Here is a 26,622-nt window from a genome sequence, read left to right on the forward strand (position 1 = left end):
TCAATACATGAGTAAGTACCTAAACCTCTGGTTGCTTGGTGCAAGTCTCTAATTTTACCTGTTTTCTTGTTACAGTTTTTAAGGGCTACAATGGCAAATAATCATTTAGCTAAGCTGGAAGCTGCTGCTCCTCATCATGAGTGTGTTATATTCTGAACAGATAAGGCCCTATTATTTACTTTAACCTCCTTGTAAAGAGAGGGAAGCTGTGGACTTTTCCCCCTGGTCTGTTTTTTTCAAGGAAGTAAAATAGTAGAACAAATAGTGTAGTAAGAGTCAATGGAACTTCTGTTGAATTTGCTCTGGTTTGGAATGATTTTTAATGCTAGCCATAAGCATTCTGTTCATAATTAATTAAGTAGAGACTACCATTGTAAATGATGTATTGAGACTTACATAAATCCCACCTCTTTACAAGCACCCTGAGCTTCATTCAGACTAGTGTTCTTTTTATGTGAATACACAGAAATTGGGAAATTCCAAACAGGCATTTTTAAGTGAGGGAAGTCTGAAGGGACAGGAAAAGATGGAAACTTGTGAACAGTGATTTGCATTTGAAATGCAGACTTTGGACATAGCTGATGGGAAACTTGGGAATGTAATTTGGAAGGCTTGTAACTGTCAAAGCCTTACCAATCCAGTTCACTACATTTAAACAACAAAAAGGCAGCTGAACTCTCTCAGTAAGGGAAGGAAGAGGAACAGGTATTCAGAATGCATAGAATGTTTGCCATCTAACTTCCTGAATTGTACTATGATCCCAGTTGTACAAGTTGTTTGAAATCTTGTCATGATCGTTTCTGAGCATGGGATGTCCTGGCCATTGGGAGGCTTCTGCCAGAACAATGGACAAAGTATCCTAAAAAACAATATATCATCTGGAAACTGAGGCAAGAGCTATCAGAGAGGGGAACAATGGGTCATCAGGGGAAGTGGGAACTGGCCTCTCCCTGTTCTTATCATAAACATTTTCCTTCCAGTTGCAGTCTGGTCTGAAATCTTCAACCCCAAGCATTTAAGCCTCTGATGCTTCTACCAGATATGTTGGACCTGTTTCCCCAGCCAGCCCTCTTTTCATTATTATCCTGGAGTAGAATGTTTCAGTGGTTCCCTGGCTCTTCTTTCTGGATTTCTTGCAGATTCTCCTCCTTCTCTGTCCAGGTTCTATCCCTCTCTGCTGCCTTTGGCTGGATTTAGAGCATGAGTTTGTTGGAGAGATGAAGTGATTTCTCTCCCCTCACAGCCACCTTTTGCTGTCAGCATTAGAAAGAACGTGGAAGAGCTCTTATCTTTGAACAGCTCAGGTATCTCCTTAATCTCAGTTCAGAAGGATTGAGAAGGTTCACTTTCATGGTCTGTATTTGTGCCAAAGATCCATGATGATCAAGCTGTGTGCCTTTTGATCTGAAAGAGATTTTGTTCACACTTGGAACACTTTAGTCTTGATTTGGAACATACTGCCCAAGGCAGACTCCCTCCCTGTCCTCAGAGTGAGACTTCTGCTGTGTTCTGAGTATTTGTTACCAGGAGCAAGAATTCCTCAGGGTTTCCCTCCCCATACATCACAAAGGTAAAATAGAAGTTTTAAAATAACACTCTGGAATTATTAGGCTATAGGGTAACTCCAAGTGAGTGGAAAAGAATCTATTTAGCCTGAAGTTTGAGGGGGTTTTTTGTTTTTGGTTGTTTTTGTTGTTTTTTTCTTGCAGACTACCATTGATGAAAATGGAAGGGTATCTTGAGTCTATCTCAAAAGTGTTGTCACATTCAGGTTGCTTGGAAAAAAGCTCTAAATTTTTGGTGCTAGTTCATCTCAACAATGCAGATTTATGTCAGATATAACTCCTCCATGAGAAATTCAAAGGTCAGCATAAAGACATGCCAGCTTCTTAAAAATGCACAGAGACTGAAGATCTTTTTGACAGTGTGGCATCAGACCATCCCATTACTCTGACCTTTGTACTTTCTATCTCCTTAGTGTACCCTCAACATCCCCTTGTTGCTGGTTGCTTCTCAATGCTCTCATTTTGTGGATCAAAGGAGAAATGAATTAGTTTGAATATTACTTGCTCTAGAAATTACATGTGCTTAAGAAGTCCACGTTAAAATGTTACCCTTGGATAATTATGAAGAAAGATTAAAGTTGAGATCATCTGTTCATTAGAGGACTCTGGAGGAATTCCAGGGGAATTTTCATGCTGGAAAATCAAAACTTGCTACTCTTCAGCCTAATAACCAGGCATTAATGGCTGCCTAGAAAGAGTTTGCTTTGTTGTACCAAGACTAAGAACTACTGTTGCTATCTAATCCTAGGTCTACCACTGCCTTGTTTGTGGCAGAGGCTAAACCACTTAACTTCTGTTACTTTCCCATGATTGCTGCTTCTGAGGGAGTTCAAAAATTTATAAAGGTCCAGTGTGCTAAGACAATAAAAACATTGCTCCTGTTGCTGCAATCTGTCTGGCACTTCCATTGAGAAAGGCCTCCTGTTGTTTTGTTGCTCAGGGGTGAACAATCTGTTCAAGAAGCCTGCTGGGATGTTGGGCTGCAGGGTCAGGGAGGCAATTCCCTGCTGAATGTATTCTATTATTACTCTTACATGTTAATTGTAATGGTTTTTCCTGGATTCTGGTTAGACAGCATGAGCAGAGCTGATTGAAAATGAAGTTTTCTGTATTCACGAAATACCAGTTCCCAGAAATGGGAGTGAACTTGAACACAGAATGGAAATTGATTTTCTGAATTGCCTGTGAAAGCAGAAGAGAAAGAAAAAAAGTATAAGCAGTATAAGTTTCAAATAATTAGAATAGTTTTGTTTTGAAAAGTAGAAACCAAACTGCAGTTGTGATTCCAAGTGTGCAGCTCCTGGGCGAGCCAGGGCTCCAGGGCTTTTTGGCTACCAAGTCTCCATTAGGCCTGGAGCAAGTGAGGGTTTGAGAGTTCCCATCTCTGCCAAAATCTGTGCCACACCTTTCAGTGCTCTGCTCAGATCTCTGCTTCATGGCAGGGAGCCTGGCAGCCCTGAGTGGCCCCAGGTTTTCAAGCCCCTGGTGGTTGGCAAGGAGCCTGGATTCCCCAAGGACCAGGGCATGGCTCCCAGCTTCACAGAATAGGGGGAAGCCCTGTGAGCCAGCATCAGTTACAGAATCCTGACTGAAGAGTAGGGAGACAGGATGTGTTAGGGCTGCTCTACAGGCTGCTCTACACATGGTCTCTGGCAGGGTGGGCTTTCTGACATCCAGTAAGAAATTGCTGTTTTCAGATTTGAAAGATTTAAAAATTCTAAAAAATATACAAGTGGAATTGAGTTTGATATTGCTGCATTCATTGGAGGGTTTTAAAAAATTGTACTATTATAATAAGTCCCTAGAAATATCACTGTTAGGCTTTTGAGGATCTGAATCCTGTCAAGTCTCATGATGCTGAGGGGGAATTCCTTGTCTTTGTTACTCTCTCATGCTTCCCCATTATGCCTTTGGTGTTTCTTACATTTCCAACATCCACTGTTGCTTTCCTTCTCCCCCCAGACTGTGTCACCCCCTGCTCCCAGTCTCTTTGAGCAGAAGTCTAGCACTGCAAGCTCTCTTGCCATGAAACCCCATTGAATTCCAGGAATTTAGGAAGTCTGGACAATTCTGGAAATGTAAGGCAGTGGTCAGCATGTAACACATCTGGGTCTGAGCTTTGCCCAGTGCTCAGTGACAGCCTGGCTTGTCAGCTCACCCTGGGGGGTTGTGAATGATGTGCTGGAGAGCAGAGGTTGGAAGGCAAAATTGCATTTTTCACTGAGGTAATGCACATCAAGGAAAGAGAAAGAGATGTCTCATATAGATAGATACTGAGTTCTTATACTGGTAGGAATATAATAATACTATTATAATCTTATTTTGTTAAATTATCCTTTCATACTATATTGAAACGTCAATGAAAGCTACAAGAAGTCTCTTTCTTTCCAGACAGTCTGTAACCAGTTCCTGGACCATTCTCTGACTGCTGAGGTGTTACTACAGAAGTGATTCTAAAGTCAAATTTAGTTTTTTTAGGCCTTTTGGATTTGGGATGTCATCCCTTAATCTAGTTGCTATGATTCTCACTTTGAGCAGAATTTCCAGGGTTAAAAACCATTGGAGCCCCATTTGTTTTGGACCAACACTATTCATCTTTCTATCTGGAAAAAGGACTTTAAAAGAGCTTGGAGGGGACAGCACATGAAAACAGGAGAGTTGTTCCAAGCTTGCAGGCTCTGCTTGAACAGGGCAGTGCTTGGCAGCCACCCCCATCCCCAAGTTGTTGGCTCCCTGTCCAGCCTCTGGCACCTCCACTGAGGGTTTATGCAACACAAAATAGACTAAAACCTCCTTCATGTGGGAGCTAAAAGGGTTAAAATACCAAGATCCTTAAAAGCACGGGGTGCAAGGGCACATCTCCATGTCCTGTTTTATACAGTGGGATTCCCATGGTCCTCCCCAGCTCCTTCCTGGGCTGGTCCTACAGGGCAGAGCTGCCACCTTTTCACAGCCTGTGCCTGTTGGTGCATCCAATCTGGAACCTTAAATCAGCAGAGACAGTGATAAGGTTGGGGTCTGTCACTGAACAAATCCTCCAATAACTCAAGTCACTCCCATGCAATTTTTTTCTAAGCACATTATGTAAAAAATGCAGTCAGAACAAATGGACTCAAGAAAAGCTTACATGAAAAGGAAACCCAACTAAATTTCTGTCTTCTCCAAATTGAATTCAGAGGATGTGCTTATATCTAAAAATATGCATGCATTGATAATTCTATCTTTCACTGCTTTTTGTAATTATTGTTTATTTTGAAGAAAACCTTTGCGTTTTTTAAGGAAAAGAAGACCAGTAAGATAAAGCTCACTAGGAACTAAAGACAACCAGCCTCAAAAGTAAAAGGACTAACTAACTCCATTTCAGCCTGGACTGAGTGACACAGCTGGATCCTAAACATGGTTTCAGCTTTCTTTGATCCCTGTTCTTTGCACAGTGGCCATGGAAAACACAAGTCACAGCTCTGGGAAAGGTGTCAGGCTGGCAGCAGGACAGCAGAGATGGCCTGTGGCAAGTTCCACAGGAGGGTTTTATCCTGAAATGCCATCTCCTGGGCTGAGGCTGGACCACCCACACTCCCCTCTGCGACAGCACAACTGCACTCCCAACTAGTTATGAAGTTGAATTAAAAAGTAGACTGGTTTAAGACTGGGGCGGCAAATGCAAAGGATTTATTTAGTTTTATTTCCTCCTGTATTTACATTGTTGCAAGGAGCTTTCTCTTTTTAAATGCATTACATTATGAATATTGAAAACATCTTGGGCACAAGTATTTTCTTGCAGTGGTAACGCATCAGAGGCTTGGCTGCTGGTTATTCTTCAAAGAGTTATGAGGCATTAGACGTAAATTTAAATATAAATGTAAATACATTTCACAGGAAGATCCAATACTAAAATGATCTGGATCTTATTTCACTTAAAGGGGAAGGAAAAGTTTTTAAAAAATACTGGAATTCTGTTTTGGTGATAAACTTTCCTAAGATCCTGAAGTAAGCTGCTTTTCTCCAGTTCCTTGTCCACTTTGTGTTAAAGCACAACAGCCTGTGCAGAGCACAGGGCACCCATCCACGGCAGCTAAGCCGGTAACGCCTTGAAAAAGCCAGTTTGCAAACCAGCGTAGGTATTAACTGATTGCCAAAGAGTCCGAAAACACAGCGAACAGGGAAGATCACTCCATGAAAATAAAACTGTTATGCAAAGCAGTTTCTGGGAGTCATGAGGAGCCAGCAGTCCTTGAGCACGGGCAGATGGGTTTGGAAAACGGTGACAGCGAGAGCAGCCTCGGCACCCGCAGCCGCCTCCCCCAAGGTTCTTTTAGAGGAGGAACTTTAAAAAGCCACGGGAAAATAATTAAAAAAAAAAAAAAAAAAACGAAACGAAAAAAATTCCACCAAAACCAAATATTCACGCACATTAAAAAAATCCAACTCACGCAGTAGAAAAAACCACGAGGAAAAGTAATTTCCAAGCAATTTCTCGTTTTTTCAGGGCTGGGCTCCGTGTCCGGCTCTGCCCCCCCCGCCCGCCGGTACCGGCCCCGCCAGCGACCCTCGGGCTCCGCAGCTGCGCTCCGAACCCAGGGGAGAGGGAAAAAAAACAGAAAAAATAAAGAAAACACAGAAAACCCCTCGAAGTTGCCGGTTTCTAGCGCGGGCGGCGCGGACGTGGCCCCGGACGCTGTCCCGTGAGGGGACCCCGGGCTGCGCTTCAGCGGCCGCCGGGCTGAGGGGACAGCGGGTCCCGGTCCCCCTCCCCTATGGCGGACCCTGTCCCCATCGCCGTTCCGTTCCGGTCCTGGGCCCCAGCCGGACCCCACTCCCGTCCCCGTCCCAATCCCCATGCCCAAGCAATTCCCGTCCCCGTCCCGTCCCCTCACACCGCCGCCCTCCGCCTTCCGGGCCGAGGGGAGGGCCGGCCTTTCCCACAATGCTTTGTGGGACGTTGACAAGTGGATCCAAGATGGCGTAGAAAGTAATGACAGGTAAGTCGGGACTTCCCCGACCGCCCCCGCGGGCACCGAGCGCGGCCCGCACCGGCCGCCCGCTGCCCCGCCGCGCCCTCGGGGGACCCGCGGGGCTCCGCGGCCGGCGGGGCGGGCGGTGCGGGCCGCGGGGGCCGCGCGGTGCCGGCGGGAGCGGGCCCTGTGTCCGCGGAGGGCCTGCGGCGGCCGCCGCTCGCGGGGTGTTTACGGGGCGCTCGGCCGGACCCCGGCGCCGCCGCGCTCCCCGGGGCCCGCGGGCGGGCGGAGCGGCCCCGCGCCCGGCCGGGCCCAGGGGCTGGGCCCCAGAGCCGGGGATGCCTCGCACGAGCCGGGGGTGCTCCGGGGGGGATGCAGGGGGGGTGGGAGGCAGCTTTGTTTTTGTACCGGGCGGGGCGGGAGGGGACGGGAGAGACGGTCGGGAAATAGCAGTGGTGAAACAGACGTGGAAAAAAACAAATGGGGTAGGTAGGGTTTGTGGAGGGATGGAAAAATAAATTGGAAGAATTTAACAGCTGTTGTAAAATTACCCCCTCGGAGCGGTTGAAGGGTGGGCAGATGAGCTTCTGTTTTTGTTTTCTGCAGGAAGCTTTGGCAGGGAGAGTGGAGTGAAGTTGGGAGGTTTAACACAGGTCCCGAGAGCAGCTTTTATACCCTGGATCAGCTCTGAAACTGAGAACAGGAGAGCTTCCACTGCACATTGCAACTCAGCCCTTCCAGCAGACACTTAGATGTATATTTTTTGGGCAAATCCTCAGGCAGGAGAAGGATCTGTGTTACCCCTTCTGCAGTGGGATGTGTCCTTTTCTTCATTTCCAAAGGAGTGCAGTTGTTTTGGCTACAGCGCTTTGTTAGGCAATTGCTGTTTGATTAGAGTAACGTGATTAAACATATCATTGATGGAAATTAAGAAATAACTGCGGGGAAACAGTTGCAAGGCTGCTTCCCAATTAATGACAAAATGAGTAAGAGTTAACAAGGTAATAGGATTTTTACATTATCAAAAGTACAGCGAGCTTGAGAGGAAGTTTTAAAAGAACACATTTCACTGTTCATTGAAAAAAATAAAAGAATTCAGTTGTGAGACAGAAAAATACCCTGAAAATGGATATCCCCATTGACAGATTGAGTGTATCACCATGGCTGGTCCTGTTGGGATGGTTTGGATTGTTGACACCGTCTAATGTTGTTGTTCTTAATAATTAGTGTAATTGAAGCAAGGCAAGGGATAAAATACACCACCTGCCATTCTTTATGTAAGAAAAGACCTGTTCCTTTATAAAAAAATAAAAAAATAAGCAAGTGATACTTGGAAAGTTTGCATTATTTTTCAAGACTGATAGGTAGAATAGGAAGGCTTTAAAATAACGTGTGTTAAATTTGATTGTTTCAGTACTTTTGAGCCATAGCAGATTGTGAATGAAAACTCTTTTTTTTTCTTTTTTTTTTTTTAATGGCAAAGCTTTTGTGATGGGGACAGTTTGGGAGTTCTGGGCAGGTCTATAGGGAGGAGTTGATTTTGTGCATTCAGTTCAAACTTAGAGGAGGGGAAAGTGTCTGAGAGGGCCCCCAAATTCCCTCCACCTCCTTGGGGTGCAAACCCAGGGAATCAGACTTTGGTAGGCTTGGCTTTTACAGCACAGAAATTATGAGTGGCACAAACTGAGTTAAGATTTTTTTTTTTGTTGAACTTTAATTAGCAGAGCAATTTTTCTTTATTGGTAAGTGAAGGAACATTTTATGTTATTACTGATAAATTGAGTTCTCTTTGTAATTTGTTCTGAAAGCAAAAATTACTTCTTTATTTTTCCTAGCTGAAATGACATTTCCTTTATCACTCTTCACCTCTGTGATTTTTTTGGACTTATGAAATGTACAGTGTGTATTTTCCTTCTTTTAATTTGTACAGGCACTGTGCCTTTTTAGGTGAGCCAGATTATAGATGATTTTTTTCTGGGGTAGAGGCTTGTTAAAGTCATGGCTTAAAGACTTGAAATGTTGTAATAGATGATTTTGTTGGGGTTTTTTGGTCTGCTTTGGGATTTTTTTGTTTGCTTGTTTGGAGGGTTGTTTTTACCTCTTCCCATCAGACTAAAACTTAAAGGGAGATGTGGAAGCAGCATTTTATTCTCTAATTTGTCCCAGTTCTGCTTCTTGGTGTGTTATGGAGGATCCTTTGTGAAATCTCCCTGGTTTCAGAGAAGTTCCTCTTGGGCTTTGAGTTCAGTGTGAGGAGATTGGGTGTAGAAGAAGGGCTGTGGTTTGGAGAGAACTTCTGCTCAAAGGCTGGATTCATAGAGAATTTCTCATTTCAAAAGATGTAAGTCAGAGTGTCTGGAAAGCTTGAAGAGGGGATATTCCCAGCTGGGTAAGGTACAGGTTTGAGAGATGTGGAGAGCCTGATGCAAATCACTTCACCTGTTTGTGCTTTCTTTTGGAGGAATTTAAAATAGGGATAGTGAACCTTACTGGCTTATAAGGAGTTCTGATGCCTGTGGGTGAAAGAGCCTGTGTAGGAGCTGGGCAATAATATCACTGATGTGTTCCAACTCTGTTGTCTGATGAAATTTTTTCTCCATTGTTGGCAATTATTTTTGTTAGTAAAATCCCCTTTGCATTTATAGCTGGGTATTCTTCCTGATTTTCAGTGTGTTGGTTTGTTTTTATTTATTATTTACTACCATCTTATATTTGCTACTGAACATTATTCTTGGTGTTTCATTTTACTAATGGCAGAAGCAATTGCTGGAGCATTTCAGGTTATTAAAGCCCCTGAATGTCTCACCTCACTGGCATCCCCTCCTGAAGTCAGTGGGACCTCACAGGTCTGGTAGCAGGAGGGAAATTAAATTAAAAAGGTCTTTGGAATTAATTTAACTCCATCCCCTGTGTACAACCTGAGTAACTGGGGAAAGTCATGGAAGCTGGCTTGGAGCAGGAGAAGGAAGGATGGTGTGACCCTGTTCCAGCTTAGGGATAGAGTGGTTGGACAGCTGGAATTCCCCTGCCTGGGGGATCAGTAGGCCAAGAATCCCAGCGAGCCTCAGTCCTGTCCTGACGTTTCTCCTGGCATTGCTGGAGCCTCTTCCTGGAAGGAAGCAGATCCCCAGTGTTCCTGTCTGTGCAACGCTGCCAGTGGCTCATCATGGGGGGGGAAAATTCCAAATTTTGTAATCCCAACCCTCCCTCCTACTCGAATTGCAGCAGTTGAATCCTTTCTCACTTCTTTTGCTGAGATGCTGTGGCAAAATCTCATTTTCACTATATGGTACATGTATTTTTTCCCCCCATAAATGGAAGGATTGTGAGTTAGATTTTCAAAACAAACAAGACCTTCCTTTTTCGTTCTTGTTTGTCTTGCTATCTCTTTCGTGGCCTTTGGCAGCAAGGCAGCACTTGTGTTTATATGTATCAATGACATATATTTAAAGACATGGTACTTAATGTGTTGGATTTCTTCCTCCCCTTAGTGCAGACTTCTGTGGTTGCCATTCTTTTTCAACAAGGAATGAGAATGTTTTAAAAGAGACTGGTTTTCCAAAAGTTTTCACGCAGCGTTGGTATGGAATTATAAAAAAATCTGAAGGAATGCTTGGTCTTCTGGAGATACTGACTGGAAAAATCAATATTTGTTTTCCCCAAATGCTTTGGGGTGGGAGAAAATAACTAAAGTTCATAGACAGGGAAATTTGGAGTCTGCAAGGTCAAAGGCTGCTCCACAAGAACAGACCAGCTTCTGGGGATTTCATTATGGTGACGCTGATATGTGACTCAGGTTCCTTATTCCAAAACAGTCTTGCTTACTGAGCTTTTCTTTTCACACGAATGTTTACAACATGAGGCTTCCAACTGAAGCAATCCCTCATGTCTGAGAAACACAGAAAAGTGAATATTACTGTAGGAAAAGAAGGGATTGGGAATTTAAGCAGGGAGATTGTAATTACCCATGGGTGAGAATTTGTTTTTCTGTTGCATTTCTATTGCAGTGCCAGTTGAAGTTAAAGGATGCTTAATGGGGCTATAACGTAATACCCAAATATTCCTATATAATTTTGTATGCAAATTCATTGTTGTAAATTAGAAATGGACTGGTTATTTATCCAGTCTTTTCTCAGAGTCCTCCATAATACCAAATTACAACCTTGTTACAGGAAAGCCAGATAAGAAATGATAGATTTCAATCTTTTCCTCCTTAAATTAATTTTACTACACTGAGAGGTTCCATTTCATGACTACAAAGTTTGAGTGGTGACTGTGGCCCCATCCTACTTTTGAATGAGTACAAATTGTCAGATTTTCTGAATGGCATGGAGTCTTTGTCAGGTGTTAGAAGGCTTGAACCTTAGCAGGAAGGTAATTTAGTATTAAAAGCACTGAACTGCACAGGTTTTCCCAGAAGCAGTGGATACACAGTGCTGCTGAGCTGGTAGCAAGAAGTTTTGTAGGTGATGTTATGTAGAGATATGTTTTGGAGATGTGGCTGGGAGCTATTTTACCATTTCTTGCTGTTAGTCCTGGGAAATATCACTTGCATGAAGAATGATGTGTCTGAGGTGAATGTTTTGAATCTTTGGCTTATGTGTGGTTTGGGGAAATAAGTTTCATGCTCCTGTTTGTGAGCAGTAGCAAGGCTAGTGATTCTTGGAGCTGTAATGATGAAATGTTGGAAGAAAAAGAACAGTAGGTTTGTGTTTGGTATGAAATTTTGAATGTTGCAGCGGCAGGAAGTGAAGGATAGAAATGTGAGCACTGTGCGGACTCGTCTGAGCTGGTTTTATGGTAGTTAGGGTAAGTGTTACTTAGAAATGATCTTTCAGTCTGTGAATTTCACAGTCTGGGTTTTTTCCCCCCATAGTTACATATAGCAAAAATACTGTATTCATCAAAACACTAAAAATTATGGTGCTTAAATATGCTTAAAAGGTCTTTCATAGCCCTTCAGACCCCACTGGCAAGAGGGAAATCTGTAACATGAGCTGTTTTCAAGAATCTTGGTTGCTAGTAATGTGGCACGAGTGTTTAATTTGCTGGAAAATGTTTAGTGGTTCAGCAAACCAAGAAGGTAACACATCTTTGTGAACATCATAAATGGAGAATGCCACAAATGAAAAGCATAGTGTTTTTGGCAGCATGTAAAATAATATTTCTTCTTGATCTATGTTTTTGCTTAATGTAAGGTAATCTCTATTTTTTTAAAATGAAAATTTAAAAATTTTGGGAGGACAGGGGTGGGCAGTTGGCCTCTGTTCCCAAGTAATATTCCTTCATGGGTTTCAACTAAATTCCCCCTCGACTGGGATTCCCAAATAGCCATTCCCAAATAGCTGCCTTGCATCTCCTCCTCTGTTATCTTGGGAGCCAGAATTTATTGGATTTCTCTCATTATCTACCCAGGGAGGTCATTAAGGGGAATGTTTTTTGCATACTTCAGAATCTGTGCTAACTCAGTGCTGTGGGTCTTTTATTCCAGTGATGTTTTTGATTATGGTTGTTTGTGCAAATGATTTTGAGGTAACTGTGCTCTGGCCATATCTTGAGACACTCACACATTTGGAATGGTGCAGGACATTTGTTTTGTCGTTTGAACTGACTGATATTACTTGGCTGTAGTTTTGTTTGTATTTGTTTGGCTGGGCTAGACACTGCTCCTCTGCTTCCCAAGTTTTGTCAGGATTATGCTGTTAACCACAGCAGGATCGTTGCTCATTCCTGCTGATGCAGTTCTTTGAGTGGGGTTTCAAATACGTGACTGAATCACTAATGTTCCTTTCAAAAGGAATGAGGAGGGCAAGTTCTATTGGGAAATGTCTTCTGGATTCACATTGTGGTGTTGCTTTGAGGGGAGAACTTGGGAATCCATATTCTATTCTTGAAAGAGTCTAAAAATTGAACCTGTTGGTACTACCATGGTCAGGCATGTGAGGAGAGGAAACAGGGACATTATAAAAGCATTATCCATATGCAGAAAGGTTAATGTAATTAAAATGCAGGTTACAAGACAGCTCCCCAAACTAGGCTTAGCTGTATTACGCCAAACTATTTGAAGCACAGTCTTGTAAAAATGAATTTCAAAGGTTATTTACAACAAAGATAGCAGTTTTTAGAGGTGGAGGGTTAGTTACTGCTTTGAACTTTCAAAACTGTGCACAAAAATACCATGTACAGTTACATAATAGGCATGGTTTGGGGAAAGATGTGTTTGGAGGATCTGTGGGTGGCATGATTGTGTTATTAAATCCGTTATGGTAGGACCCTTTTGTGCTAAGCACTGTGTAAATGCGTAACAAAAAACTCAGTCACAGTATTATTCACTACTATAATAAATTAAAGTTCATTATAAAGCTGCAGTGAAGGCTGAAGTATATTGAAAGAAATTTTTCCTGTTTTGTGCCACAATGCTCTGGCTGATTCCTGTGCTCAGTTTGTGACCTGTGCAATGTACCTGATGTTCAGCGTGAAGGTTTTTTATAAACTTTGCCTTTTGAATGGATTGAAAGAGGGATTTATATTTTGCATCTCAAACAGCAAATGAACTTGGGGCTTTTATTTTTTTTCCCATTTATCCAACTGTAAAACTGTGATAGATACCTGTAGTATCTGCACTTGCCCTGGGGATCAAAGCTGTGCTTTTCAGTTAGAGCTGCTTCCAGGAGGGTGTTGCCTTGCAGTGTTAGGTCATGTCAGGAGTGGAGAAGGTTCTTGTGTAAAAGTGAAAGTTTGACATTTGAGGGAAGACTGTTTCAGCATTGCTACAATATCCTGTTAAGAAGAGAAAATGTGGATTGAACCACAGAGCTTTGGAACTGCTGGGCTGCTGGGGGTGGGGAAGAGTTTGCCTGAGGTTTTTGAAATGGGAATATGCTGTGATAAATAATTCCTAGTTTAAAAACACTTTTATTTCTGAAATCCAAATACAGCTGTATTAGATGAAACTGTGAATTGAACATGAGACTGAGGGTTAGGAGCTGCTAATTTTGATTCTGTCTCTGAGACTGATTAAATTGGGGAATTTGGCAAATGAACTATGGTCAAGTGCTCTCTGCAGACTGTGCTGCATGAGTGGCGGGTTCAGTGAGCTCTGGAAAACTTTGTGACCTGTTTTTGCATTTAAGCTCCTGAAATATATTTGTACATCTACTGATATGTGTCCTGTGTTGAAATGATGCTTGGGAATCTTCTTTGACTCCCCTTTACATTCCTTGGGAACACAGTTTGGCACTTGCTTGGCATTTTGAAAATGAGGTGACACATGTTTAGTCACATCGACACAGATGTGACTATATCATAGAACAGACATTTCTCAGAGAGGACTTCTGGCACTACCTTGTGACTCACTGGAGAACAATACTAGGAACTGCAGGACTGGCTAAGTCCTTAAGATGAGTAGTGTTCATTTATTGGTCAAAATCATTACTAAACCCTAGTGTAGAGAGACAGGAGTTGTGTTGTTACTCAAGTGTTGAGAAGTTCTGACACAAGTAAGGCATAGTTTGGAAAGCTGTGGATTATGGTGCTTAAACCAGCTTTTAGAATATGGATATTGTTCTGTAAAGTGTGTTTGGGTTTGAGTCCTGTAGGTTGGTGCTGACTGGTCGTGCAGTGCTGATTCTTCCCTTTGTTTTTCTCTGGCAAACTTCATTAACAGAAGCAAAGATTAAATTACTTTTCTAATGCATTTTTTCAAAGTAAGTAATTGGTGATGTTGTTATGGGGATAAAATGGTAACCATGGGACAGTGTTTCAATTAAAATGCCCTCATCTTGGATAAGTGTGAGAAACTCTATTCTCAAAAAGCAGTGTGAACATAGAGGTATATGAAGTACAAATTCCTGTTGTTAACCGGTTATTATGAAAGATTGTTTACGTAAAGATTTTCTATGAAGGAGCCAAAAACTTTAGGTGGGGCAGAAGCACCACCTATTATTATGTTACCTGATGCTTACTATGACATACTCCTCGTTTCACTTGGTTATTGCTTGCCAGATTTTAATTATTTGGGTTGAAATTTCCCATGGTAGGTGTCTTTCATAATCTGATTTTCTGGGTGCTATCGAGGAGAGAAAGATTCTGCCGACATTATTCCATTTTTTCTAGAAATATATGCTTGTGTTCATGGTAAATTAGAAAAGAAATAATCTAATGACCTGTAGTGCTGCTTTGTGAAAAGTTGAGATGTGTTATTGTATAATGTTTCTGCCAAGGATGTACTTGTGATCAACCTTGTGAAAATCTTCTCAGCATTGGTCAAATCAGCATTAAGTACAAATGTAAAAGATAATCCTTGCAGTGAATATGCTTCAGCCTCAGCTAAACAGGATTCCTCCCTAATTTGAAGGCTGGGGCTCCTGCATTCCTCCCTGGTGTGATTTTGGATAAAAATGAGAGCACAGAAAATTCCCATTCTGTTTTCCTGATACCAAGTTCCTGTTTCCTCCCAGCTCTACCTTCCTGCAACACAGAGGAAACAGTGACTGGATTTAAACAGAAGGTGCAAAATGCAGATTTTTGCAGAATTATGTACAATACATGTAGAGATGGGGGTGGTTGAATGAGGAGAATATTAGTATTCAAAAGAAATAGAAGGGAGGTTGTGCAGTGTGGGTACATATTTATTTTATAATGGTAATACAGTTGTTTGTTGGAATACAGTTTTGCTATCTGCATAAATTAGAAGGTGTTTCTGAAATGGAGCAGGGAATAGCAAAAAAGAAGGCAAATCCTACTTAAGCCTCATCTTGGCTACACTTCATTTTCTGTATTTTTAATGAATTTTCCCATGTGTGGTAGAAAAATGCTGGATATTCCCAAGTCCCTCTGCAGACACCAGGTGCTCTGCATTGGTCATGTAAAAGGACTCTACAGTACAGGCAGAGCATAATGGGGAGAAATCACTTCTAGATCTCTTAATGTGAATGTAAGAACTTTAACCTTGTGTATTCTTTTTTAATTCACTGTAAAATGGGAATATTGTCAGATTGATAAAGACATTTTCTTAATTCTTGTAAAGTGGTGGGTCTCAGTATTGTAGGCATTATTGAAAAGTTAATGAAAACTTTCAAATGCTGTCCTTTGAATAAGATTTGAGTAGCATGCAGTAAATAAGGCCCCAGCCCCTGTGCTGAAGTATTTCACTGGATTTCCATTAGCAGCAGCCTCCGCTCATTCCGCCAGGTAGCCCTTGGAAAATGTGCTCTGTGACTAACACAGTTAAAGCAATATCATCATAATTCAGGCACACAGGAGGCCAGCATAAGCTTGTACAGATGCTTTTGTCCTCACACAACCTCAGAGTATCGAACTTTACAACCCAGTATTTGTTCTGTGAAGTTAATGAATGCAATATGTGTATATATATTTGCTTTGTTTAAATAGGAACCTTGTATCTGTTGGCTGTGAATATCTTTCAGCTAGCACCAGCCCATGTCACTTAGATTCTGTGCTTTGACTTGCCAGGTGTTTTGCTTAGCTTCATCAGGACAGGTGATGTTTTCAGACAGCTGTGTGAAAAAGGATCTTTTTAAAGGCAAGATGTGAAAGTGTTAGAGATATGGTGGATGGGATGGTTGCAAGTGCTGAGGCCATGAGTTATTTCCAGATTTTGTGCCAAAGATATCCAGTCTGTCTGTGTCTGTGTTGCTGCTGCTGCCTGCACAGATTGTCCTTTTGCTGCTATTTCCAAAATGAAAATAAAAGAGATTAGTAAAGGTAATAAAGTGTTAATAATCACTTAGTAGTCTGTACTGAAGTCATAACTGGCATGCAAAAAAATGTAACTTGTTACTATCTGTGATGTATGTAAAGTGCTTTAAAGCCTGCAGAGGATCCAGATGCACAAGGCATTTGCTCTTAATCTCAATTGCCTGTTTTTATGTGAATGACAAACCACCCACAGGCTCTTCTTCCTTTTTCAGTAAACGTGGTGGTGTTTATTCGATACTTTAAGTTTACAGGATCAGACTCAAAGCTTCATTTATGTGGCCAGAGATCACTTGACCTCCTCATTTATGTTACTGTCTCTGATTTTTCAATGTGGAAGGATAGTCTAAGCATTTAACAGTCAGGGGCATCATGATCCTCTTCTTTCCCCTTTTTCCCTTCCCCAAACAGCATATGATGTTCCTCAGAGGTCTCAGAGCAGGATTCTTGCTGCTGTTATGCTATGGAATAAAACCTTGAAATGTGCTTTCCTCATTCTGTATGCTCCATTTCAGATTTAACATCATTTTTGGAATTGAAAGTAGGGTCATTTTGCCTGGAGTTGTACAACATTAGCCAAAGTAATTCAGTTACTTGAGAAAACTGATTAGATTGTCCTCTCTCAAGGGTGGAGGCTTTTGTATTTGTTCTGTAAGGTGTACAGTGCATTTCTGAGAACTCCTTAACTGCTATTACGGACTTCAGCCATAATTGCAATAGATGAGTGCATGAGATCTCTGCTGTTACATTTTTCTTAAAAAAAAAAAGGGCACTTTTAATGTATTTCCTTCTTGTACCCTGTGTATGAAAGATGCACCATCCTTTTCCTCTCTGTTATGTTTGTACAGTACAGTCATTATTTTCTCTCATTCATTAAGTGATTTTTTAGAGTGGGATTATTTATTATGTGTATGTCATGACACTGGAAAAGTGCATTTTTTCTTCTGTATGTCTCTGTAAGTCATTTCTCTGTTTTGTGCAGCTCTATTTTATTCCCGTCTGGAAGCTTGAATAAAAGGGATTTGGGTTTTTATTTAATTTGTATTTTCTCAAGGCAAAGGTTGGGTTATTTTACCACAATAGGTAAGGAAAATAAATGGATGTTTAATTTCATGTTACTGATCTAAAGATATTTTAGTGGTGTTTGGTAATAATACAAAACCAATTGACAGATAGAGATGCAGGCATGCCTCAAGATGGGATCAGAAGAGGTGCCAGAGCAACTCTATAATATGATTCAACAGTGGACAGATGTGCTGTTCCCTGTTTTAGTGTGTGGACTGACAAATGCAGTTTGTTTGCAGTGTTTTGATAGTTGAATTCCAGTGGCCCATTATTTCTGACTGTTATGTTGGCATGTTCACAGTAGCTAAATTTTTTATTGTGTCATATTCAATATAAATATTCAGATTAAACCCTGGATCTTTCCATTCCTGTATAAGCTACAATATCTTGTCACTTTTTTTGTTGATAATTTTAAGTGAGAGGAAAACTATTAATCACAGGGATTGTAGCCATACCAACTCTGTGACTTCCTAAATATTACTTGGATGTATTGTGGAAATAACAAATTTTTGCTGTGTGAATTGCTTACATCTCAGTTTACCAGTAACAGCTTTGAGAAAGGGATGGAGTGTGTACTGCTTGGGTCTGTAATCTAAAAAATTTGGAAACTCTGCTTTGGTGAAACCTGGAGACTGTTGGATGGATCCTGGAGCAGTTAAACTGATGAATGCAGCCTATGGCAGTGACTGTTATGGGCAAGAAAAATAAATAAGACTTTTCTTTCACTGGTGAGTGACACTTTGCTAGAGCCCTTGATGGTAAATGGCAGCGCGTGGCAGTAATTGATGGGGTAACTGATGTCTTGGTATCAATTAGAGGCTGAGTTATAACTTAACCTTTCCCTGGGTCTGTTATGTGTCTTGTTACACATTTTTCATGAAACCTGCAGCATCTTCAAGACCCTTCAGACTGCTGGGAAATTCAGTAACAATTGACTTGAAGCTCAGAAGTTACTGAGGAAGGACAGAGCTAACAGCTCTGTAACCAGCCTCGTAAATAAATCTAATTGGTCACTTCTTGCTCTTAAAAGGAATTGCTGGGAAGTTCTGATAAACCAGCTGTCTTTTCTTGAGTATTGCCTGGATTTATAACATGTTTGAAGCTTCTCTCCCAGTTTGGTGGCCAGCCTTTCCAGTCTGTGTGATGGGCTGAAAAATCCCAAAGGATTGGCAAACAGAGTGCTTGCATTTCTGTAGAGAGGGGCAGGATGAGTGGAATTCCTGCCCTGCTCTCTCTGAGCCTGCACCACTTTAACCGCAATAGGCAATGGAAGGGCAAATCCATCTCCTGCTTTCCTTTCCCGCAGGACAGCGAGCTGCTAGCAGGAGGACACGGCTGAATGGCCTTGGCAAGGAATATTTTGTGCTTCTTTCCCTCAGCAGAACTGTTTGAAGGGTTGTGGATTGTAATGGGAGGCAGCTGGAGAGGCTCTTCCCCTGCATGTTCCCCATGGCAATGGGTCTCATTCATTTGCTTCACTCTGCGATTCCCAGGATGTGGCTCTTGAAGTAAATTCAATTGACAGTAAATCCCTACCAGTCTCACTGTAGGACTGCAAGTTGAACATCACTGCTTTAGCATAAATCTTTACAAGAGATGTTAATGTTTGGTTAAAATATGCAAATATTTACTGACTTGTCTACTGTTTGTCAGCTTGGCATGCGAGACCTTGGATCTGATCCTTCTGTCTTGGCAGACATTGGGAATTTTGCCAGTAACATTAATAGGAACAGCATTGTGCCCTCTAATCTGTTTGTTTATGAAGTACAGCAAGAGTTATCTGGCTAGATGCTTTACAGTGAATTGAAAAAGCATCTGTTTGAAATTTTTTTAGGAACCGTCACATGCTTTAACTTTCTATCTTAGTGTATGGACCCTTTGATTCCATGAAACACATCAGTAAGATGTGGAGCATGGAAGTGCACAGTCATGAGTTAAACTGCCGTGAAACACTGGAATTTTAGTTCATGATGTTCTCTCCTCCTACATCCATTTTAATTTGAAGTTGGACTCATCAGACTGTGGAGTAGTTCTTCAGAGCCTCCTGTGCACCAAGCAGGCGTAATGTTTACTTGGAAATAAATGACTGTGTGGATCACGTTGTTTATCACTCTTCCTCCTCAAGCTGTCCCTTCTGCTTTTCCCAGCCCCCTCTGCAACTCTGGAGGGGAAACAGGCAGCTTTATTTGGAGATTGGATTTTAGTTACTCTTTGCATGTTTGTTTACAAAACCCCTTTGGCAAGAAGGTGGAATACTCATTAGGAATATTGAGCCTGAAAATCATTAGTTGTAGGGGGAAAAAAAATTGTCATGGTTAGTTGTAAAAGCCACCAAGGTTGAAGTTACACCAGTTGGAACTAACCAGTTTTAGCTTCTTTGAAATAATATTTTGTGGAAGATAAACTGAGTACAACTTGGCTTTCAAGAAATGCAAATTCACTAAGTTCTCTCCTACTTAAGGGCAGGAATTTTTTTGAGGTACAAAGTATGATGCCAAGTTATATACTTCTATATATAATTTCTTAGGTATGTCCATATATTTTAAATGTGCAACTTTAGATAGTGGGACTGTGCCTCTTTACTGGTTCTTCAGTCTTTTGAAGATGGATTAAACTTCACTAGAGGATAAATTATTTCTCAGAATTGATTTTAGACCTCTTTTGGCATGTGGTTTTCCAGGTCTCTTTGAGAAAATGAATAATCCTGATGTTTGTTCTATAACATGTTAGTATTTTAATTTCAGTTTTGCAGACAGAAGTGAAGCTCATCAGTAATTTGCTCAGTTTTGCAAAGAGAGTTGGGAATATAGCACAGGCCTTTTGACACTTCAGCTTTCAGTTCTAATCTGTAATAAACTCTACTCAGAGCGAATGTAGAAATTCCAATTTTGTGCCTGAAATCTTGAAAATAAAGATCTGTAAAACTGAAAATAAATTTTTAACAGCCTTTGCTTATTGGCTGTTAGTGTTTCTTTGATTACTTTATGGCTGGAAAAGACCTCGAATGTTGAGTCCAGCCTTTGGCTGAATACCACTGGGCCATTTAAACTGTATTGTGAACTGCACTTGTGTTTTGAGCATTTCCAGGGATGGTGACTCCATCACTTACTTCCCTGGGTAGCCCATTCCAATGTATAACCACTCCTCCAGTGAAGAAATTCTTCTGGGATGAGCCCAGAACTGGACGCTGGGCTTGAGCTGAGACATCAGCAGTGTCCAACAGAGGGGAACAATCACATTCCTGGTTCTGCTGGGACTTAGGAACTGCTGTGAATGATTTTAAGTGTAGGTAAGTCAGGTACTTCAACAGACGAGATTTTAAGGAATGGTGGTTGTAATTCATGTTCACAAGTTTCAGTTGCTGATTTAGGGTATCAAAACCAGGAGAAAATGTTTCTGAAGTCAACAGAAGTTTGGTGTCCCCAAGGAACAGTCTAGAGCACCTGAACTGGAGTCTGATGTAGGTGGCACAAATACCTAATAAATGTGCATATTTGAGTCTGCATGTGTGGCTGTAGATGGGATTGAAATGAAATCTGAGAGCCTGAGTGCATCATTTTCTGTGTGTTGTCCACATACTGGTTTCGTTTGTTATAATTTGATATTTTTCCAAACAAATTACACTGCAGTGGCTTCTTAGCTATCACTGTGTCCTATGCACTATGATTTCAGTGGATTTTTTACACTCTGAAATATCATTGGTGTGACTCAGTTTAGCCAGTTGTCCAACAACTTGGTCCTTACTGCTCTTGCTTCCACTTAATTCACAGGATTTTGCTCAGGGTCAGTTATGTCTTCTGAAGTGCTCTGGAGCTTTCAAAGTGACCAAAGAAATTTTGTGGGCACTACTGGGTGTATAAAATCCAGCTTCTCAAACAGATGAGTTCTGTATTTCTCCAAGCAGTCAGCATAAGGCAATTGGTAAGGAACATCTTTGTCTTTTACGTGGTGCCATATTGGAGAAGAGCTTTCAAATCTGTCAGCTGTGCTGGCCAGGTCACTTAGGATGGGATCTGTGTTTAATCAGCTCTTTGGGAATAAACGCACAGAAGCTCTGCTCAGCCTTTTGGTCAAAGGAATTTTGGTTATATGTCAGCCAGGAAGTGAGGAAATCAAAAGTACAGCAGAGTTCATGGAGTCCTCTGTTTTCAGTCCCTTAGGAGGAAAACAGAATGTACATGAGAAAAACATCAATTAACTGTTGTGTCACTGTGGAAGCGGATCCTGGATTTGTGAAATACACAGTGGCCTAAAATGGTAGTGAAGTGGAAACCAGTGCAATTTTTAGTTGTATCTAGAAAAGATCTTTGCATTCACAGCTTAAGAATAACTAACATTTATGTAATTGAAAATACGTGCTGAAGTGATCCAGCAGAATCTTTAATAGAATTACCTCATGAATGAATTTACTCATATGTATGGAAATGCAAAACCTACTTGCCTGTTCCTATTGTTTGAAAATGCAGACTTATTTTTAGCAGAAATAGAAATATCTGGATGAATGAGGTAATATTTTGTAAGGCTGTTATTAAGAAAGAGGCACACGTCACAGATTTGTACCAGGATAACTGCAAACTATTTATGCTTACATTCTTCATTTTAGACAATATTTTTTTGTTTTAAATGAGAAATTTTTATGTTAGTGTTGTAAAGGGGAAGCTGGTTTAAGTATTGAAAAATCAATATTCCCTTATGTAATTATTTTGATACTGAATGGAAATTTAAGAGTAGAAGGGAACACACAGAATGCTATGTTGTACAATGTAAGAAAAGACTTGTTTACATTCCTTCTGAATGTTGGCTTAGGCATGTGTTAATGGGAAAAGTGGGATAATGGATTATTTTTTATATGAGGAAATTTCATTTATTTGACTTTGAATTCTTGAAGTTACTTTACCTTTGGTTGAAAATCTGAAAATACCAAGTATAAAGAAAGCTTTTAACAGTGAATTTTTAAAGTGCACTAAAAGTAGTTATTTGAGACAATTGTAATAGTTGATCTCTAAACAAAAATATTGACAATATGCTTCTTGCTAAAAGCAAAAATGAGAACTTCTGAGATTTTTCCTCTTTCAGTTATCAGAACCCATTTTTGTGAAGTCAGCTTTAATGCACAGTGTCTCTAGTGATGTGTATCATGTATTCAAATATGTCAATGAGGAGAGAGTGTGGACAGGGATTGTATAAGTGCTTTGTTCTTCTGCTGGTGGTTCAGATTTGTCTTAGTTTAGTGGCAGATAACATCTGTGGACATACTCGTTTTATAACTGTCTCAACTTCCTCCCCTCCCCAAATATTTATTTTAAAATTATTTAAGAAGTTCTGCATGAAGGTGTTGGCATGGCAGGGGTATCTAGACTTTCTCAGCCCTCAAAGTAGCTAAACCAGCAGAAGGAAGAGACAAGTGGTTGGTTTGCTGTTGACTCCCTGGTCTTTCCTGTCCTCTGTCCATCCTTGCTTCACCCAGAGGAAGTGTCTCCTCCTCCCCAGTGTAGGTGAGAAGTGCTTGGAAGAGGTGATGTTGTGGAGTACATTGCAGATTCAGGGACAGCACTCAGAGGATGAGTTGTGTTCCTTCCAAAGCAAGGGTTGTGTTGCCACTGAAGACCCAAAAGCCTCTGCTTAAATCCATGCTGACTTCAAAATCTGAAACCCTTACTTAGGTTCTTAAAATCAGTTGTGGGCTTTGAGTACCTTCTTGAATTAGAATGAAAACTGAGAGCTGGAAGTGATGGAGAAAAGCCTGGGAAGAAATCAGTTAGTGAGAAGCTTGGTTTAGGAAATGTGAGTGGCATAGCACGAGGGGGATGTGATGCAGCACCTTGAGACGGGAATGGAAGTTGGTTGGCAAGTTGTCAGTGCCATTCCACAGCTAACCAACGTTTTATCGTCCCCTCTGCCCCCGCTCTAGGATTTCTGTCCCTGAGTCATGGCAGACAGAAGACCAGAGAAGGCATGTGAACAAGCATGTGAATCCCTTAAGCAGCAGGATTATGAAGTGGCAGTGAAGCATTGCACAGAGGCTCTCCTTTCCCTCAGCCAGTACCCCCCAGCTCACCTCCCGGAGCCCTGCCAGGCAGAACTCGACCGCATCAAAATCGAGACTCTTCTGTATAGAATTGCTTCCTTTTTACAACTTGTGAGTGTGACTCTTTATAGTATCTAGTGAACTGGAAAGAAAAGTCAAATATCTTGTATTGTCAAGATTTAAATACAACTCAGAATTTTTGGCATGTTGCTCTGCCCACAGAATCCCTCTTGCTGTAGCATCTGTGAGGCTTCTGTCTTGTCGCTCTCCCTGATCCATTTATTTTTCAGGATTGAAACATCCTGGTTTGGGTTTCAGTCACAGCTTTCTAAACAAATAAGGAAAAATACTTCAAACATTTAAAAAATATGTATTTATTCCAGGAAGGCAAAATAACTGGGTTTAGGGTACATGTGCTAAATTACACACCAAATTACCTTATCTTTAAAGAACATGAAATTAAAGCTTCCACAAATTAAAACACTCAAAAAACAAAGCTAACAAATGCCAGAATCGAGGTAGCTGGTTCATACCTGCTTTAGCTCTATTGACATAGGCCTAAAATTAGTCTTCTAATGCTTAATCCCAGCTTTGCAGGGCTAGGCTAGAGCATATCTGGTGAAAGATGTAACTTTTAGACTCTGGCGAATATTTAGTGGCTAGGTGAAAATGGGTCTTGTAAATGTTTGTAAATGTAAAGCAGGAGGCATAACCCTGAATTACAGGTGACCCCATTGCCAAAGTTGTGTCCTTCCTTTAAAGCATCAGAGCTACAGTTTCTTAAAGGAAAGGACACTTCAGTGCTTAAGAATAAACCTACAACCTGCTTTTTCTTACCTTTCTGAAATGCTATTACAGATTTACAGCAGCCTTGTCCACTCCAAATGTTCCTGTATTGAGTAGAAGCAGTTTCATCCCAGGTGGAAAAAGTTTGGCCAGGTCACAAGACCTTGCTGGGCCACTTTAAAGCAAATCTTACCCATCTGATTAAGGGAGTGTTTTTAAACATTCTTTAAATAAATAGCTGGATTGGACTATTCAGTATGCAAAACAAGAATGAAGAAGTGACCTATCTTATGGCTCCTCAGGGGAAGAGATTCACAAATAAGTGAGGATGGATTTTCTAATAAAAGTTGTGTTACCGCAGACTTGACCTCTCAAAATTATTTCCATAAGCCAATATGCACATTGGTGCTGGATTATTTAATACATTTCTGGCATCACTCTTTGAAAATCCTCTGAGGCACCTATCTGGATGTTCATCATAGTGACACTGTTGCAGGGATTTTGGAAAAATACTTGGAATGAAAACCTTCCTCTTAAAGATTTGAATTATATAGATATGTGAAGTCTTAAAAGAGGAAAACAATCCAAATTTTGCTTTTGTTTTACTAAACAAAAAAGTCTTTAAAATCACTACTGAAAAGAATAAAATAATGTACATATCTTAAAGTTTCAACATAACTGTATTAGTGCAAGATCAAAAAACAAGCAGTGTCTCAAAAATTAAGTTTTATATTTTTTTCTAGGTGTTGTGGGCCACCCACAAACATATAACACACACACCTACCTTTGCCCATTCAGACTCCTCTTTTAAAATGTGCACATGCTGAGAATTTGAGAAAAAGTCAGCATTCTAAGAATTAATTATATTATAATTGACATGCGACTTATGTTCTTTACATGTTCCACCCAGGAAAAGACAAGGTAATGGTTACTAAAAATTTTTTAAAAACTTGTAATTCAGTCATGTAGTTGTTTATGCTAACTGGAATAATGCTATTTTTAAACTTTTCATGTTTTACCTTTCAGAAAAAGTATGGGCAAGCAGATGAAGACTGTAGGCATGGTATGCTTATTTCTTTTTTTTATTACATAGTGTTGTGAATTGCAGTCAGTTGTCTGGATTTTTAAAACAGATACCCAGATTTGTTAGTTTGCTAACAGTGATTTTTTTCCTATTTAAAATTATGTATCTGCTTTGTAATACTTTTTCTGCTTTTTTGTTTCCCTTTTTTTTCCCCCCCTGAAGAGAGATCTCACTGTTTTTCAGCTCTTACTCAAGTACCACAACTCAAATACATGTCTTTGGCTCAGTGGTGCTATTTGGCTAATAGTTATTTCAGTGCACAAATGTAGGAAGAGTTGATAATATCAGGATTCTCACAAAGATAAAGACACAAAGACAGCTGATTGTTCTGCCTTTCTTCCCAGGGACATGGTGGATATTTTGGTTTGCATTTGGGACTTAGTTCAGAGAAAATCAAGATGATACATATTTGTTAGAACTTTCAAATGTGCCTATGTCACATTGAAGTGGAGCTTCTCATGTGTCACTGTCTTGTTCAGATTGGCTATTTTTGAGTGAATTATCCATCTTTCCTAATCTTCTGTTGTTCATCTATAATGCAAATTATTGAGAATTCACTGAGAACTCACTGAGGTTGGAAAGTGTTGGAACAGAGTTTATCAGTTAGATTTGGAAAGAAAAGGTGGGTGGATCCCACCTTTCAGTTTTAATTCTTTAACTATTCCTGATTGTTAAATGAAGTTTTTTCAGGTGACAGTTTTGTTACACAGACTGTGGTCTACTCTTCTGACATTACTATGCTAGCAATGATAATCTTTAAATTGTTCCTTTCTGGGTTTGTGGGTTTTTATTGTTTTGTTTTTTTTTTTAACGTACTTGTCTTCACTGATGGCCAAGTCATAGTTTGGGGAATTTGTGGCACTCTGCAGCCTGCTTGTAAAAGTCCATAAAGATTGACTAAGAAAAATAAACTTGCTTTCTGTAGGTGTAAAATTAAAGTTTAATACCTTAAAAAAGTCTGATTGTTGCTTAATCAGTACCATTCTTGAAATAATCTGAAATTAAAAAAAAAATTCTTATTTATGTATGCTATTTAAAAAACTTCTTTTACCTTATTGATGTATGCTGTAGGGGTGTAATATTCTAACTTCAGAGTTGTCTTTCATGATGGCAAATAAAAGTGACAGACTTATGGAAAGCTGAATGATGGTTAAAGGAGGTAGGAGGGAGGATGCTGTTTTTAATGAACAGTGTTCTCATCAATGAGCTCTGATGGGTTTGTCACAGGGGACGGGGTGACTTTCATCTATGGAACTTTTTCTTGATGTGTGTGCCAGTTATCAGTATCTCAAAGGAACTGTCATGGTAACTGCTTGTCATCTCTCACTGGGCAGGCATAGAAGTGGGTGGGATAAGACCATTGATCTCTATCTTCTTTTTTAAAATTAAGTAGGAAGACCAACCTTTAAATGTATATTAGTT

The 26,622-nt window shown here is 40.6% G+C and overlaps 1 protein-coding gene across 4 annotated transcripts in view; it reads left to right on the forward strand.

Moving 5' to 3' along the window:
* The first annotated feature begins 6,474 nt into the window (after positions 1 to 6,474).
* Positions 6,475 to 26,622, forward strand: part of HELZ (helicase with zinc finger) — an 85,836-nt gene continuing 65,688 nt past the window's right edge. For 3 of the 4 annotated variants that reach the window (XM_033076768.2, XM_033076771.2, XM_033076770.2), the window contains exons 1-3: positions 6,475 to 6,544; positions 23,214 to 23,441; positions 25,143 to 25,179. In XM_033076768.2, the coding sequence (XP_032932659.1) occupies positions 23,232 to 23,441; positions 25,143 to 25,179 (247 nt within the window). In that variant the 5' untranslated portion in view covers positions 6,475 to 6,544; positions 23,214 to 23,231. The remainder of the gene's footprint in view (positions 6,545 to 23,213; positions 23,442 to 25,142; positions 25,180 to 26,622) is intronic. The other variant, XM_033076772.2, reaches the window with a different exon arrangement.

The sequence above is a fragment of the Catharus ustulatus genome, chromosome 20, assembly GCF_009819885.2.
Source record: "Catharus ustulatus isolate bCatUst1 chromosome 20, bCatUst1.pri.v2, whole genome shotgun sequence".
NCBI lineage: Eukaryota > Metazoa > Chordata > Aves > Passeriformes > Turdidae > Catharus > Catharus ustulatus.